The following is a 13727-nucleotide window of genomic DNA, read 5'->3' on the forward strand; positions in this document are numbered from 1 at the left end:
AAACAGATGTACTTGCCAGGCAGAAGGAACATTTATGGAAATCAGTGTTTGAAAGAGGGCCTAGTGATTCTGCAGCTTGCAAAGTATTTCTCTCCCAAATGTCACTTGCAATTTGAGAAAGTATCAGTAGAATGAAAATGTTCTATTTAACTTGCTGGATTTTTTTTCCTGTTGCCTGGTTAACCCTCCAGTACCTTACTCAATAACAATTTGGAGTTTGCTTCTCAAGCCAACCGTTTTCAGACATGTTCATTGTAATCCTTTTTTAAAACTCTGCTCTATTTCTAATACCTGGATTAGAGTAAATATGATGCAATTCTAGATCAAATTCCTGTGGTTTATAATTTGTTTGTTTTTTTTTATTTTTTTCCAGATTGGTTTGCAATTTGAGGTTTTTCTGCTTTCATTTTCTCTTAAGGACCTGGTACTCACTCCAAATCTTGCAGAGTTGCTGTCTTCCTTGTTTATTTCTGAAACACATACTGAAGCAAATGTTTCCAAAAGCTGGGATTTAGGAAATCTTTTGCATGATTCCTGTTGTTGAGGTCATATGTTTTGTACCTTTTACAGGAATCTTCAAAACAGCCCTATTTCCACATTTGCCAAAAAATTTTGGCTAATCAGAGCTTATGCTTCTCCACAAGCCCCTAGAGAAATTCTGGTGAAGAATAAGACATATCCAGAGCTGCTGTTAAAAAATGAAATAATCATTATATTTTTCAAAATTTGCTGTCTATGTAAAGAAAGAAGATCCAGCCACCTCAGATCAATGTGTTAGAATGTTAAGTATCACAGATGGCAGACAGTCTATTAACCTTCCCAAGAGACTAAATCCCAGATGATGCAACTGAAATGTATAAGTCAAGCTTACATTCATGAAGTTTTCATCTTTATAAAGGTTTAAGAATCCAAGTCCCAGGGAATATCTCTTGTAAAGAACTTCTGAGTCATCGATCATCTTCCCACCATCCCTTTTCTCCTCCCACGTACCTGTATTGCTCAAAGTAAAGGAAAAAATGCCTTTACTGCCAATAAGTGCATTGTGAGACTCCATTTCTTGCTCGGTTTTTTATCCATCACTGTAAAAAAAGTTTCAAACAGAACTCATAAGTTGCCATGTATCTCTTTAGATATAAGGAATACATAATACTTCCATAGAAGACATAATTTATATTATCCGTGACACCCACAAGACATAATATCTTTCAGGAGGGAAGCATGTTTCAGCTCTTCTCAGTCTTGCAGACCCCCAGATACTTGTTTTTCCCTCTCACTTTCAAAGCACACTTATTAACTGTCTCTGTAAGAGTATTTTTCTACTTCCTTAGAAATCTTTTAGCTAAAGAAGTTCTCTGGTTCTCCAATTTGATTACTGATCTCAATTTTGACTATACCAGTGTGTGTAGAATACTTGCTCTTCTCTCTTACTGTATGAAGTCTCTGTGTAGCCCATAGATATTGTCTGTGAGGAATGTTCTTCTGCTTATGAATGCATTGTCTAGCAACTATTTTATTTGCTACAAAAGCTGACCTTTGAAAAGGCATCTTAAAGAACAGTTTATGTTTAGCTTTCATTACACTTTCTGTGTTTCTGTTCTGTTTGGTATGTTGAAAACATTGTGAGAGCCAAGACTGGTCATGGCCTGGTTTCTTGTGACACACAATATGATGAAGGTCATGGTTTCCATTTTTAGAACTGCTTACAGTACATTCTCATTCCTCTGCCTGTGACCTTTCTAAACCTATACTGCTTCACCAGCAGCTAGTACTTGTTCCTCAGCAGCCCTATTGTGTCACTGAATGACCTATTTAATTAATTATTCTTACATTGCTAATGAATCTTGGCTCTTTCCTTTCTTCTTCTTTGAAAGATGAACTACTATTGGCAACTTTTACTACATCTGAGAACTTATGCATTTCATATCCATTCATGCACACACATGCACATTCATCTGTGCATATTGGGGTGTGTGAAGTTGAAATCATTCTTTGATCCTTTAGTACAGAAGCTTACTTGTACACCAAAACCATCCAAAATATGTGTGGAAATGCTTGACTGGCATTTGACTTAATCAGTCCTATGACTGTGGGGGTTAATTATCATATGATTTTTCTGCCCCCATCTTTAGATGGAGTAAGTTTTCTCCTCAAGGACTTTTTGTCATTCAAGAAATAGAACTCGAAAGAAGATAACAGAGGTTATTTTACAAGCTGTGCTATACAGAACAGCCTCATTTAGCAAGAGTTATAAAAGGCCTCAAAACTCCAGGGTCTACATTATTTTGTATACATGACCTATGTTACCTTTTGTTCTGTGTAACTGTATACTAGCCTTCTGCACTTTTTAAAAGTTTTTTGGTTTTCATCAGTACAAAGTACGATCAAATTTAGAACAGAGAAATCTCCCATGGGCCTAATTTTAGTGCTATGTACGCTGGTAAAATATAGATAATACTAATTTTGTACCTTCAACTTATAATTAACTGTATATATAGTTTACTAAAAGACAAATTATAACCTAAACTTCATATAAGACTTTGGATTAATATACTGTAATTTGGCGAGTGCCACATGTGAGCTAACAGAGTAGATACTCAAAGGAGTCGTAAAGTGAACTGTGTAATTCTTTTGATAACTTCTTATATTTTTGGCTGCAAATATTTACTTTGCTAGTGGCCATAAGGATTTTAACTTGGTCTCGGAGAAATCATAAGTACAAGGACATATTTTATTGTATAGTACTGAAGTGTTATGGATATATAGTTATCTGGAGTTAGAGGAAAGTTTGTTTAAGTTGAAAATAATGCATTGAAGGTAAAACATTTTCAGTACTGTAGGGTTTAATCTGAGCTAGGCTATTATTGAAAATGTGACTATGATTTGTTTTTCATTTCCCAGCACTGGCTCACAGAACTGGAAATTTTAGCAATGATCTTTGCAGCTGCCGTCCATGACTATGAACATACTGGGACCACAAATAATTTTCATATTCAGACAAGGTAAGTGATGCAGTCTCATAAGAGTCATATCTGGAGTTTGCATTTTATTCGGTTCATTGCTGAACTGTTTAATAACTCTTTCTTATAAAGCCAGGAAGCAGCCAGGTCAGTCCTGGTTTTACAAATTGCTTCATCAACTTCTGTCCAGTTAATGGGATCAGTCACATGGTCAAAAAACTGTGGAAAAGTACTAAGACAGCTCCATAATGTCTGAAATAATTCCATTTTGGAGCTGATATGTCAAGAGGAAGTTTGAAAATATTCAGAACATGCAGAACATGGACTTGAAAACCGTTCACCCCCTATTGTTCTCTAAAATTCTGATACTACTGACTCAAAAACTTCTTTTACTGTATCCCCATAAAAATGCCTTGTCACTTACAGCAATGTGCTTACATCTTGTTTCACTTTGTATATTGAACTTAGAGGGTCCTGGTGTAGAGGGAGAAACTTTCAAGTAGAGCTTTAGAAACATCTACCATAAGCCATCTCCTAGCATGTTTTGAAAGCAACATCTCTAGAAATGAAAAAGAAATCTAGGAAGGAATCCAGCTTGAAAGTTAGGCTAGCTGTGTTCTCCTGCAGGTGCAGCATATCATTCTAGCTACTGCTCCTGTACAACAGCATATAGGTCTCTCCCTTAAAATATTTTCATCTTATCACAGGAAAATCCCTGACCAATCCATTACTGAGTGAAAAGTGGTATATCTGATACTTAACCTACTACAAACCATCTTATTTTTCTCGTACACTGAGCTATACATTGTTTTTAGTATCCTCAGTTGAGGAGTTTGCTTTGGCTGCTCTTTAAAAAAACTCAGCATAGCACTGGCATATTCTAGTAAAACAGTTCAGTGCTAGAAATATTATTACTTTGGACACAAACATCCTCACACTCACTTATATGGATCAACTGAACAATGATTACATTTAAATTAAATCTATAACATCGTTTTTCTCCAAGATGTGGCTTTCAGTGATGAAAAATGCTAGATTTGCAGCTAAAATAAGGACACAATTCTTTTCTCCTTCAGCATAGTCTGGCTAAAAATAAACTTCAGTTAGTAGTTCCAAGTTTATATTAATTTTCTATTTTTGTCCTTAATATTTTGCTATGAAGTACTGCAAGAGTGGAAAAGTAATTAAGCTGATAGCCTTTGAGTTTTACTCAGGCATACTTGCAAACAGGTATTTGTTATGTGATATAGCTTGTTCTTCTCTCCTTGTGTAACTTGGCCCTGATGTGGCATCCCAGACTGTGATTCCAAGTGTCTTTTGCCTGAGGAAAATGGATAGAATGGCTGCCAAAATCATAGCAAATTTTAGCACTGCTTAAACATAGTCATAAGTGGCTTTGTTGATCAAAGTGTGCTTCATAAACATATGTGATTGGCATAACACAGATTTCCCCATGATTTCAGTTTGATTATGGATGTAAACATATTGATTATTTAGGCTGGCTATGGTTTGTTTCCTCTAAATAACCTTTCCAATCCTATTTAAATTATTTATATTCCTTGGTACCATACATGGCAATATTTACTGTTGCTCAACCGAACAAGAGGTTTATTTAGCTTATTGATGTCAGAGTGAGCTGCACTGCTAAAGCAACACACCTTTCTTCTAGTACAGACTTGTCACTGGACCAAATTGAAATATTCAGAAATAGTTTTATCAGAACAAAATTGCAGCAGAGAGGTGTCTCCTGAGATTGATTGCCTAGCAGGTTAGATCAGGTCTCGGGGGAACAAATTTCCCAAGAATTAATGATGTTTGAAGCTAAGTATGATAAATCCACACCGCATCCAAATGTGTGAGTGTCTCAGTGTAATTTTGGAATTGTACTTTAGTCTTTGATTAAGAAGGAAAGGAGTTTAAGTTTGTTAAGTTTGCTAACATTATGGTACGAGTCTGTCTTTAGGAAACGCTTGAGTGCTTCCAAATTGCAGCTTAGCATCTCTGCCATCCCACTGTGATGAGGCTCAAGGTTTCTCTGTTTTTCTGAGAAAATATGGTGGCTGTTCAAAACATATGAAATTTTAATACCTTATTTTTTTACAGCATTTTCTGATAATGAGTAGCATGGGCCAAAGCACATCTCTTAGAGCAGGGGGGGTAACTTCCTAATACCCAAGCTATGTGTGGACCCCCGCTGTTGGTGAACACATTGAATTTTAAATGGGTGCATCATGTAAGTGTACTCTTGTAGGCTAATTGGAGCATTCTGATGCTCTGTGATCCTGTCTGCAGTCAAGAAGCTCAAAGATCTCATGAGTTTTTGCCACAGTTAGGTCATATAAATGAAACATCGCACATTTTAAAATATTACTTTCCCACAAACAGCGTATGCAATGGTATAATGATAATTTTTAATGCATTTAAGATGGAAAATTTATCAGTATTTGATAGAATATGAACAAATAAACATCATTTGATATATCTATCTCTATATATGTACATATAGTCAATATTTCTGATAGAGAGCACATACTACCTTTCCCAGTGCCATCATTGGAACACTATTACAAAATCTGCCTCTTTTTCCCTACACTAGGTCAGATGTTGCTATATTGTACAACGATCGTTCTGTTCTTGAAAATCATCATGTAAGTGCTGCTTATAGACTCATGCAGGAAGAAGAGATGAACATCCTGGCTAATCTAAACAAAGATGACTGGAGGTAAGACTTGCTGTGACATTAAAAAATACTCCCAGCATTTAAAAATAATAAAAGCCACCAGGCCTTCCCTGAGGAGTCTATTTTAAGAGTTCAAATTACAGGAAGTTGACAGTGGAAAGAGTGATGGATGTTTAGAGCCTAGGGAAGGCTGCTGTGGTGTTAAGAAGTACTGTTTGGGAGATTCTGTGTAATTTTCCAAGTGAGGCTGTGCATTTAGGAGGCACAGTGCTGGAGTGTGTGGACAGAGTTTCAGGTGAAATAGCTCTTCAGGAAAACCACAATGCTGCCTGAGCTGGGTTGCCTTTGTCCAGCATAAGCAGTGGGCTGAAATCACAGTGCAGAGTCACACTCTGCTGCCAGCTTGGGCACTGCTGCTCCTGGGATCTCAGCAGGGTCACGTCTTGGTTAAGCATTAAAAAATGAATTGTGTGGACAGTCCAAAAATAACAAAGGGCCAGAAGTGCTACAGAGCCCTTTTCTTTTTCTTCTTAATTTTAGTGTAATTCCTGAAGAAAATTTGACCAGCTGAAAGATTAAGTATCATAATTGATATATCACAAATAATAAGACCTGTAAGGCTAAAATTCTAGTGTTAGAGTCTCTCTGTTATTAAAAAGGGAATATCATCTTTGTGTCTCATTGATGGATACATAATGTATTTAAAATATGAATCTTCTGTGTTTCTGTAAACACAGATATTATTCAATGGCCCTAAAAAAACCCCTTGGAGACAGGTGGACTGTGAAGTTCAGAGAAGTATGTTCTGCTAGGGGAAAGTCTCCCACTGTGAATGGTGCTACCATTAATAACAAAGCTAAACTCTGCTTTATTTGTATTTTCACAAAATTATACATTTATGAAGGAATATGTGAACATCAGGTCATATTTTGTTGAGGTGTATATTTACAGATGGACTGTTTTACATGGTAGATTTACATGTCTTAATTCATTTGCATGATGAGAAAACCCCTAAATAAAGCATTTATTAAATGTGAGTCTGCTGGCCCTTCTGGGTTTCAATTAATTATTATTCTGTACCTGTTTTAAAAAAATATTTTAAAATCTATAATTTTTAAATGTAATACAAAGTGAGAGAGGAAGCATACCATTTTTAGTTCTCTTAAAAGAATTCTTCCCAGAGGATACTCATTTAGATTTAGTTATCAGAAGGTTTGTGTTGTACATTTTGTTCTGGAGAAATTTCTCCAGAAGTAATTTGTAAACTTCATTGATAACTGTCTATACACCTAGATTTTCAATGCCAACAAGAGCCAGCCTTGCTCCTTGTGAAGCTGTTTTGGGGCTGATAGATCTCTGTGACCCTGTTTTTGCTTGTTCTAGCTATTGAGTATGAAGAAGATTATTGTGCCAGTATGCAGCTATCAGAAACTCATATTCTGTCTTTTAAAGCCATAAATTTACAGGGAAAATTATTTTCAAATCTTCAGACATGTTGCCTTGAGTTTATTTTTTTTGAAGTGGTGTTGTTTCATATTGCATCCTACCAGAGGATGCTTCCAAGTAGAAAGGAGCTGAAATTCTTCAGCTGAATTTCAATCCAGGAGTGTTCCAAGGATGGCTTGAAGACACTTCTGTTCATCCCCAGTCCAGGCTTCTTCATCACTGGACACCACCATAAATCAGTGTAGTCTGGGAATCCCTGCAGCAACATAGAGTGGCTCCAGCTGATAGAAATCTGGCTGCCAGCTAGTGCAGTTTATCCCAGTCATTCCCTTCTGTTATCCACTGAGAAAAGGAATGTCAGGGTGAAACCCAAATATTTGTGAGGGGAAAGAGAGACCTGTGATTTCCAGGTTGTGATGTTCATCTATACTGCTCTGCTGGACTGCAAACAAAAGAAAGGGGGGAATGTGATAGGCTCTCTTCTGAAGCACACTCTTCTCTGCATAGATTGTTTGGGAAGGTCTTCCCACAGTTCTTTGTCCAGTTCAGTTGTGGAGCATTTTGTCTAACTTTAGCTGCATTTTATTTCTCTGTGGTTTTTGAACCTGTGATAAGCTGCCACATTCTTTTGGAACTGGCACAATCACACTCTGGCTCGGCTTACACTTCCTTTCCAATCTCTTCTCTCTGTAACACAATTATGTTTTCCTAGAAGATCTTACTTTAGTTTTGCAAATTTTGCTTGTGTAGATTACACAGATTCTATATGCAGCCAGTTTGAAGCTGGTGAGTTTTGGCAACCAGAGAAAAGTAGAATTTATCATCTCTTTTTGAGTATATTCAGTAAAATGCAGAAGAAATGTATGAATTGACTAATAAGCTCAAGAATCTAAACTAGGACATTCAGTTCCATGTTTTGTCACTCAGCTCAGCAATTACATTCTGTTCTTTGAAGCAAGCAGTAAATTCCAAAGTGCCTGTCTGTGCCAACCTGCACAACCTGTTGCAATGTGATACTTCAATTTAGAGGGTCATTCATGGAAATGACAGTTTCCTGGTATTCATTTCTAATACCCAGAAATTCTTGTTACCCTGCCTTTTCATTGGTGCAATGATGGATCTGGTAGCCACTTAACAGACACAATTTTCTTATTATTGCTGGAGTGATTTTCTTGGATCTATACTGACATTCATGCTGTTAAACTAACAGTTTTGAAGGGGTTGCATTGAATCAAGTTGTCAGTAAATTGAAATGATAATCTGCTCAACTTTTCAATGTACTTCCTGGCACTGATTAATTTCTTTACTTCTGTCACATCTATTTTCTTTAGTTGCAGCAGTTTCATTTTTCAAAAATTTAACACTGCTGACTATTTAAACTGAGGTTCTGCTAATTATTCTAGCAAAATGAAGCAAAATGACTGAAATTACTTTATAGTATTCAATTTTCTCTTCTACATGTTAACTTTAAGAAGATAAATGTGCTAATAAACTGCCAGCTTCAATTAAGTTTAAAACTTAGCCTTCTAGTCTGAGCTGGGGAGCACTGCCAACATTCTGAGGATGATGTCCTTTGTGGATAGTGCATGTGACATTCATAGCAATTTTTCACTCTTTTCTTGACTCTGAAAATTTGTTCCAATCTTTGATATTGTTTTGTTTCTTTCACTTTGTGCCCTTAAATAACTAAAGAGGGATCCTTGTTTGCCCCCTTTTCTCCTTTGATTTAGCAGGTTCCCAGTGTTCCAGCACCCCATGCATAATGTCACTGTAGGTGGTGGGGCAGTATTAATGTCTCAAACCACCCCAGTCATAAGGCATACAGTGATTTATTCCCTGATTATCAAAAAAAGAGACAGAACAGTATGTGTTATGTATAATGCAGAATGAACAACATTCTTTCACAGAGCCCCTTGAGATTCTTCTGTCTAAGGATTCCTATAACCTGAAGATGAGGCTTATGTCTTCAGTTCTCACCTTGCCTTTGCTCATCTTAGTCTGTTCCTGCATTTTTTTGATTAGTTTCTAGCTGACTAGATGTCTTTGTCATGGACAAATCCAGGTAAAGCTAGTTTCTATTTCTTGGCTAACTACTTTTTCAAGAAATAATTGTGTCACTCCTTGTCTCTTTATTACAGCATTGTTCATGTAATTTTTTCACATAGTCTTGCATCTATGTTTTTTACAGTATCCTATCTGTAGGACTTGTGTAGAGAAGATGGCTTATAAAGGATGCCAGCATAGAAGATGACAATTTACTTAAGTAAAGTGGAGATGGTGGACTCAAACCCAGTAATTTTCTGATATGGGGCCTGAAAGATTGCCATGTGCTGTATGTGAATATTGTTACCACTCCCCTTCAAGTATGACAGCATCTGTGTCTGTTTGGGTGGTAGCAGGTGCCTGTATTATCCTGAGTCTGGTAGCTGGGGACTGCCTAGTGAGGGCTGGGAGAGATTTCTGCCCAGGAGTCACCCATGAGACAGACTGAGGTCTCATGGTGTGGAAGTTGAGACAGTCTTTTATCCCTGGGAAGCAATTTGGTGATGGGATCTGCCCAAGATCAACCTTCTGTGCAATGATAGCAGATGAAGCATTTGTAGCTCCAGTAGAGCTTTACCTACCATTTCCCCATCAGGATTCAATTCTATCCTCTGATTGTGGTGGGTATGGGCACAGGAGTCTCTCTTTTGCTGTTAAGCAGATTTTTAGCATCCTGAAATTTTCAGGAGTGCATGACAGGACAGTGCTATACTTCTTGATCCTAATTCAGATGTTGTAGGTAAGAATTAGGGGTTTTTTCCTCCTGCCATCACAATATGAATAAACTCAAAATGTGGTTTTGCTTCTCTGTGTGTCTTGCATAGTAGGGGTGAGGTATCTTGTGAGTAAGGGTGAACTTATTTCTGATTTTTCTGATTACTCTGAAAAGTTCAGACATTGAATGTTCCTAAGAAAATCTCCCATGGAAAGGAAAAGTGATAATTATCTCAGTCTCAAAAACAACAGGGTTTAACAATGCAGAGCCCTCATTTCTCTTGTAGTGTTAGCTGGGTTTTTTGTTTTGTTTTGTTGGGTTTTTTGTTTTGCTTTTTTTTCTTTAATGGCTTTGACTGTTTTTGAAGGGTACACTTTCAAAGCAATGTGGAGGAGGAACAGTTGGGATGCAAAACAATTAGTAGCTTATTATGAGGTCAGATAAGGTAAGGCATTTTCTAAACACAAGTTGCTATGGCTGCATATTATTGAGTAGAAGTGAGAGCATTGAGTCTTTATCCAGTTACATTAAAGCATGTCAGGAATATATACATAAAAATCAGCAACAAATGTATGCTTGAATATGTAATTTATTTGGATCAAAAAAGTCTTGATAGTCTTTATAACAAAGTATTCTAATAGCCCTAAAGAAAACTGCTAATTACCTCTTTAAAGCATAGTCCTTTGAACACGCCTGCATGTTTTTTGATTTACTTAAGTCAAACATATGAATATGGTATGAAAGATCAGTAAGAATTACTAAGGTAGGATTTTACTGTTTTATTTGATACTTGGACGTCTTTAAGATTGCGAATGTGTTCATGAAGATATATGGTACATAATGAAAGGATTAATGTGGGAAATTCCCCATGTACATGTAAGCACCGCTTGTCCTCCTAGGCCATTTAAAAAGCATGTAAAGAAAGACCTACTGGACTCCTACATGGCCTATATATGATCCTTCTACATCAAGGAGACAGAATTTTCTAAGCCAGTAATTATTGTTGATAAAATTAATTACATTTTTTATTTACAATCAGAATAAAGTTTCTTTACATGATTCATGTTTTATTAGTTTCATATGGATTTAATAGAAAGATGGACAAGCCAACATCTCTAATCATAAACACCAAGACAGAGATAGATTACTAATCCCAAACTTGTTCTGATTCATTAAATAGGTATTACAATACTTTTGGACTGAAAGGTAGATAGTCATAATGATCTTATATTGGTGAAATGTTGATAGTATTTCAGATGTAATACCTCTTGCTCTTCTGACTGTTTCCACAGCCTTCTTCCTAGGCTTAGTGTTATGCACACTCTTCACTAACATGAGGGCAGTAAAAATGTATGCTGTTGTGTGGTGGTAAGCCTAGAGAACAACTTGTTTTTTGAATACTCTGCTGCTGGAAAAAATAAGGAATGACTTATAATGGGCGAGAGAACTGCATGTAATATTAGTTTATGCACTAGGAAATAGGATTTACAAAATAGTGTGGCTCTGAAATAATGACTACAGAGTACATTTTCTGAGGTACACTGCTTTCTCAGAATCCCTCTAGGATACAATATTCAAGTTGTTAATAATTTATTTAAATGCTTTTTAAAACGTAATAAAACCCATGATGTTGTTTTGAAAGTTATAAATTAACAAATACCGCTTAAACAAATGTACCATACAGAGAATAAATGAATTTTAATCAGTCATTTTGCTTTTAATTGTTCTTAGGGAGTTGCGTAGCTTGGTCATTGAGATGGTCTTATCTACAGACATGTCGGGTCATTTCCAACAAATTAAAACAATGCGGCACACTCTGCAGCAGGCACAGGGGTAGGTTGTTTTTCATTCTCTTCATTATCTGTAGCCTTTCAATGAGCTCATATTCAAGAAAAGAATTTAAATAGTTGCCTTTGTTTTGAGATAATTGGAGCATGTCCTTGAATTGACAGGGTAGACAAAGCCAAAGCCATGTCTTTGATTCTACATGCAGCAGACATAAGCCATCCAGCAAAATCCTGGGAGCTGCACTACCGGTGGACCATGGCCCTGATGGAAGAATTTTTTCGACAGGTGCCATTTTTAAAATCCTTTAATACATCTAGTTCAAGAAGCAATGGTTACATGATTGAATATTTTATTAAGTCTGCCAACAAGGTTGCTGTTGGTTGTGATTGACAGGCACAGTCAGTAGTATATATTCTTTATTCTTCATACATACCACTGACATTGATTCAACTTTTATGTGTGTGAATAAGACAAAATGGTTATAGTTCTCCATCTATTTCAGCTGATATCAGTATTCTGAGTGTTGTAGTAGGTTTTTTTCCTTTCAATTATAATATAGCTTGTCAAGCTGTTTTCGTTCTGTAGACAGAGATTTATATATGCTTTGAATTATAAAGAAGCACCAGAAGGGTAGGATGAGAGAAAATAGGAAGAATTCATGTTCAGCAAAGAAGGCAAAAAGTTTTCTTCATTTCAGAAAGCCCTTCTATTTCTTTTCCTTGCTAGTATTTGCCATGCATATGCCACATAGATCTGAAGGTGTTGCTTTCATAACAGCCTGATCCAAAGCCAGAGATTAGACATTACCATCCTATTAATGCTGTGACCATATACCCTAAACCAAAAATGAAGTCATACCATTGTGAAAGCCTTTTTATTTCTGTGAGGTACTGAATTCCAGGAGATGTTGGTGTCAGTGCTGTCATTTTTTGACTCACCTCAACAGGTGAAAGAAAAAAGCCTTTCTCCAGTGGGAAAATACTCTCTTTGTAATCAATATTTGTGACCATGCACATTGTCAGCATAACAGTTATTGAAGTACAATTGATAATCAAAGTCCAGTTTAGGTATGACAATTTCTAGAGTTATGCACAGATTTTAAATCAGGGAACACTCAATGTCTTTCTCAGCTTGGTTGTCTTAATTTTGCTATATGTTGACATTTTCAAATCAGAAGGGTCACGCTGGAAAAAGGGATCAGAGAATAAGAAAGGAAGCATGTTAAACCATGAGGTTGTTAGACCCATCTGCCATATATAAGGTTCCTGTTCAGATCCTGGAGATTCTTCATGTGAATTCTCAGTAAGGAGCATCGGGCATCCTTGACTCTAGACTGCACTGAGAAGGCAGACTGGAGAGCTGGTGCCTTAATATAAATAATGGATGGATTGACTTTTATGGAAATAATGAGCAGTCATGAGTTTGTGTCTACCTCTGTCAAGGGAAATTTTGAGGATTTTGAACTTGAGAGCGAAAAGGAGGAGCAGATTGCCCAAGAAAAAGTCATAAAATGACCAACTGTAATAACATTTAAGACACAGATAGACAGACTAGACAGGGCCCTTGGGACAGTGAGGCAACGTGTCCAGCCAAGTGGAGGTAGCATTAGCAGTAAACAGTACCACACTGGTCACTGAATGCATAGGACCAGCTAATGTTTTAGTTATTCCTTTATCCATCCATTAGAAGAAGTAACTGGATCCCAAAAATGCTGCTCAAGAACTTGAAAAGGCATTTAACAATAGCAAATAAAAAGGAACATGCAACTCAGCAGTAAAAATACCAAAGTCTTCCAGGCTGCAGAGGAGTGTATCAGAAACAGAATTCTTTCCATGTACTGCTAAGGACAATGTGTGTGGAGTAGTTCCAGCACTTTTAAAATGTGATGAAGTGTCAGCACATACATAAATGCAGTGAGCAGTGCAGACACAGTAGGTCTCCTACTCGCTGCATGCACTGGCTTTTTGTGCATGCTCTGGTCTGTTGAGTTGAGCCTGTGTGATAGAAATCTCTGGGACTTCCAAATCCATGACTACCAAGATGAAGTAGCCCAAATGTATATGAAACCCCTTAATTCCTCCTTTTCTTGTCTTTAAAG

The 13727-nt window shown here is 36.8% G+C and overlaps 1 protein-coding gene across 4 annotated transcripts in view; it reads left to right on the forward strand.

Moving 5' to 3' along the window:
- Positions 1–13727, forward strand: part of PDE1A (phosphodiesterase 1A) — a 140219-nt gene that overhangs the window by 104145 nt on the left and 22347 nt on the right. For all 4 annotated transcript variants that reach the window (XM_054277490.1, XM_054277491.1, XM_054277494.1 and 1 more), the window contains 4 exons: positions 2899–2999; positions 5554–5679; positions 11573–11674; positions 11794–11914. In XM_054277490.1, the coding sequence (XP_054133465.1) occupies positions 2899–2999; positions 5554–5679; positions 11573–11674; positions 11794–11914 (450 nt within the window). The remainder of the gene's footprint in view (positions 1–2898; positions 3000–5553; positions 5680–11572; positions 11675–11793; positions 11915–13727) is intronic.

Source organism: Melozone crissalis, unplaced genomic scaffold, assembly GCF_028551555.1.
Source record: "Melozone crissalis strain CALT ecotype California unplaced genomic scaffold, PUWL_Pcris_2 ptg000023l_1, whole genome shotgun sequence".
In the NCBI taxonomy this organism is placed as follows: domain Eukaryota; kingdom Metazoa; phylum Chordata; class Aves; order Passeriformes; family Passerellidae; genus Melozone; species Melozone crissalis.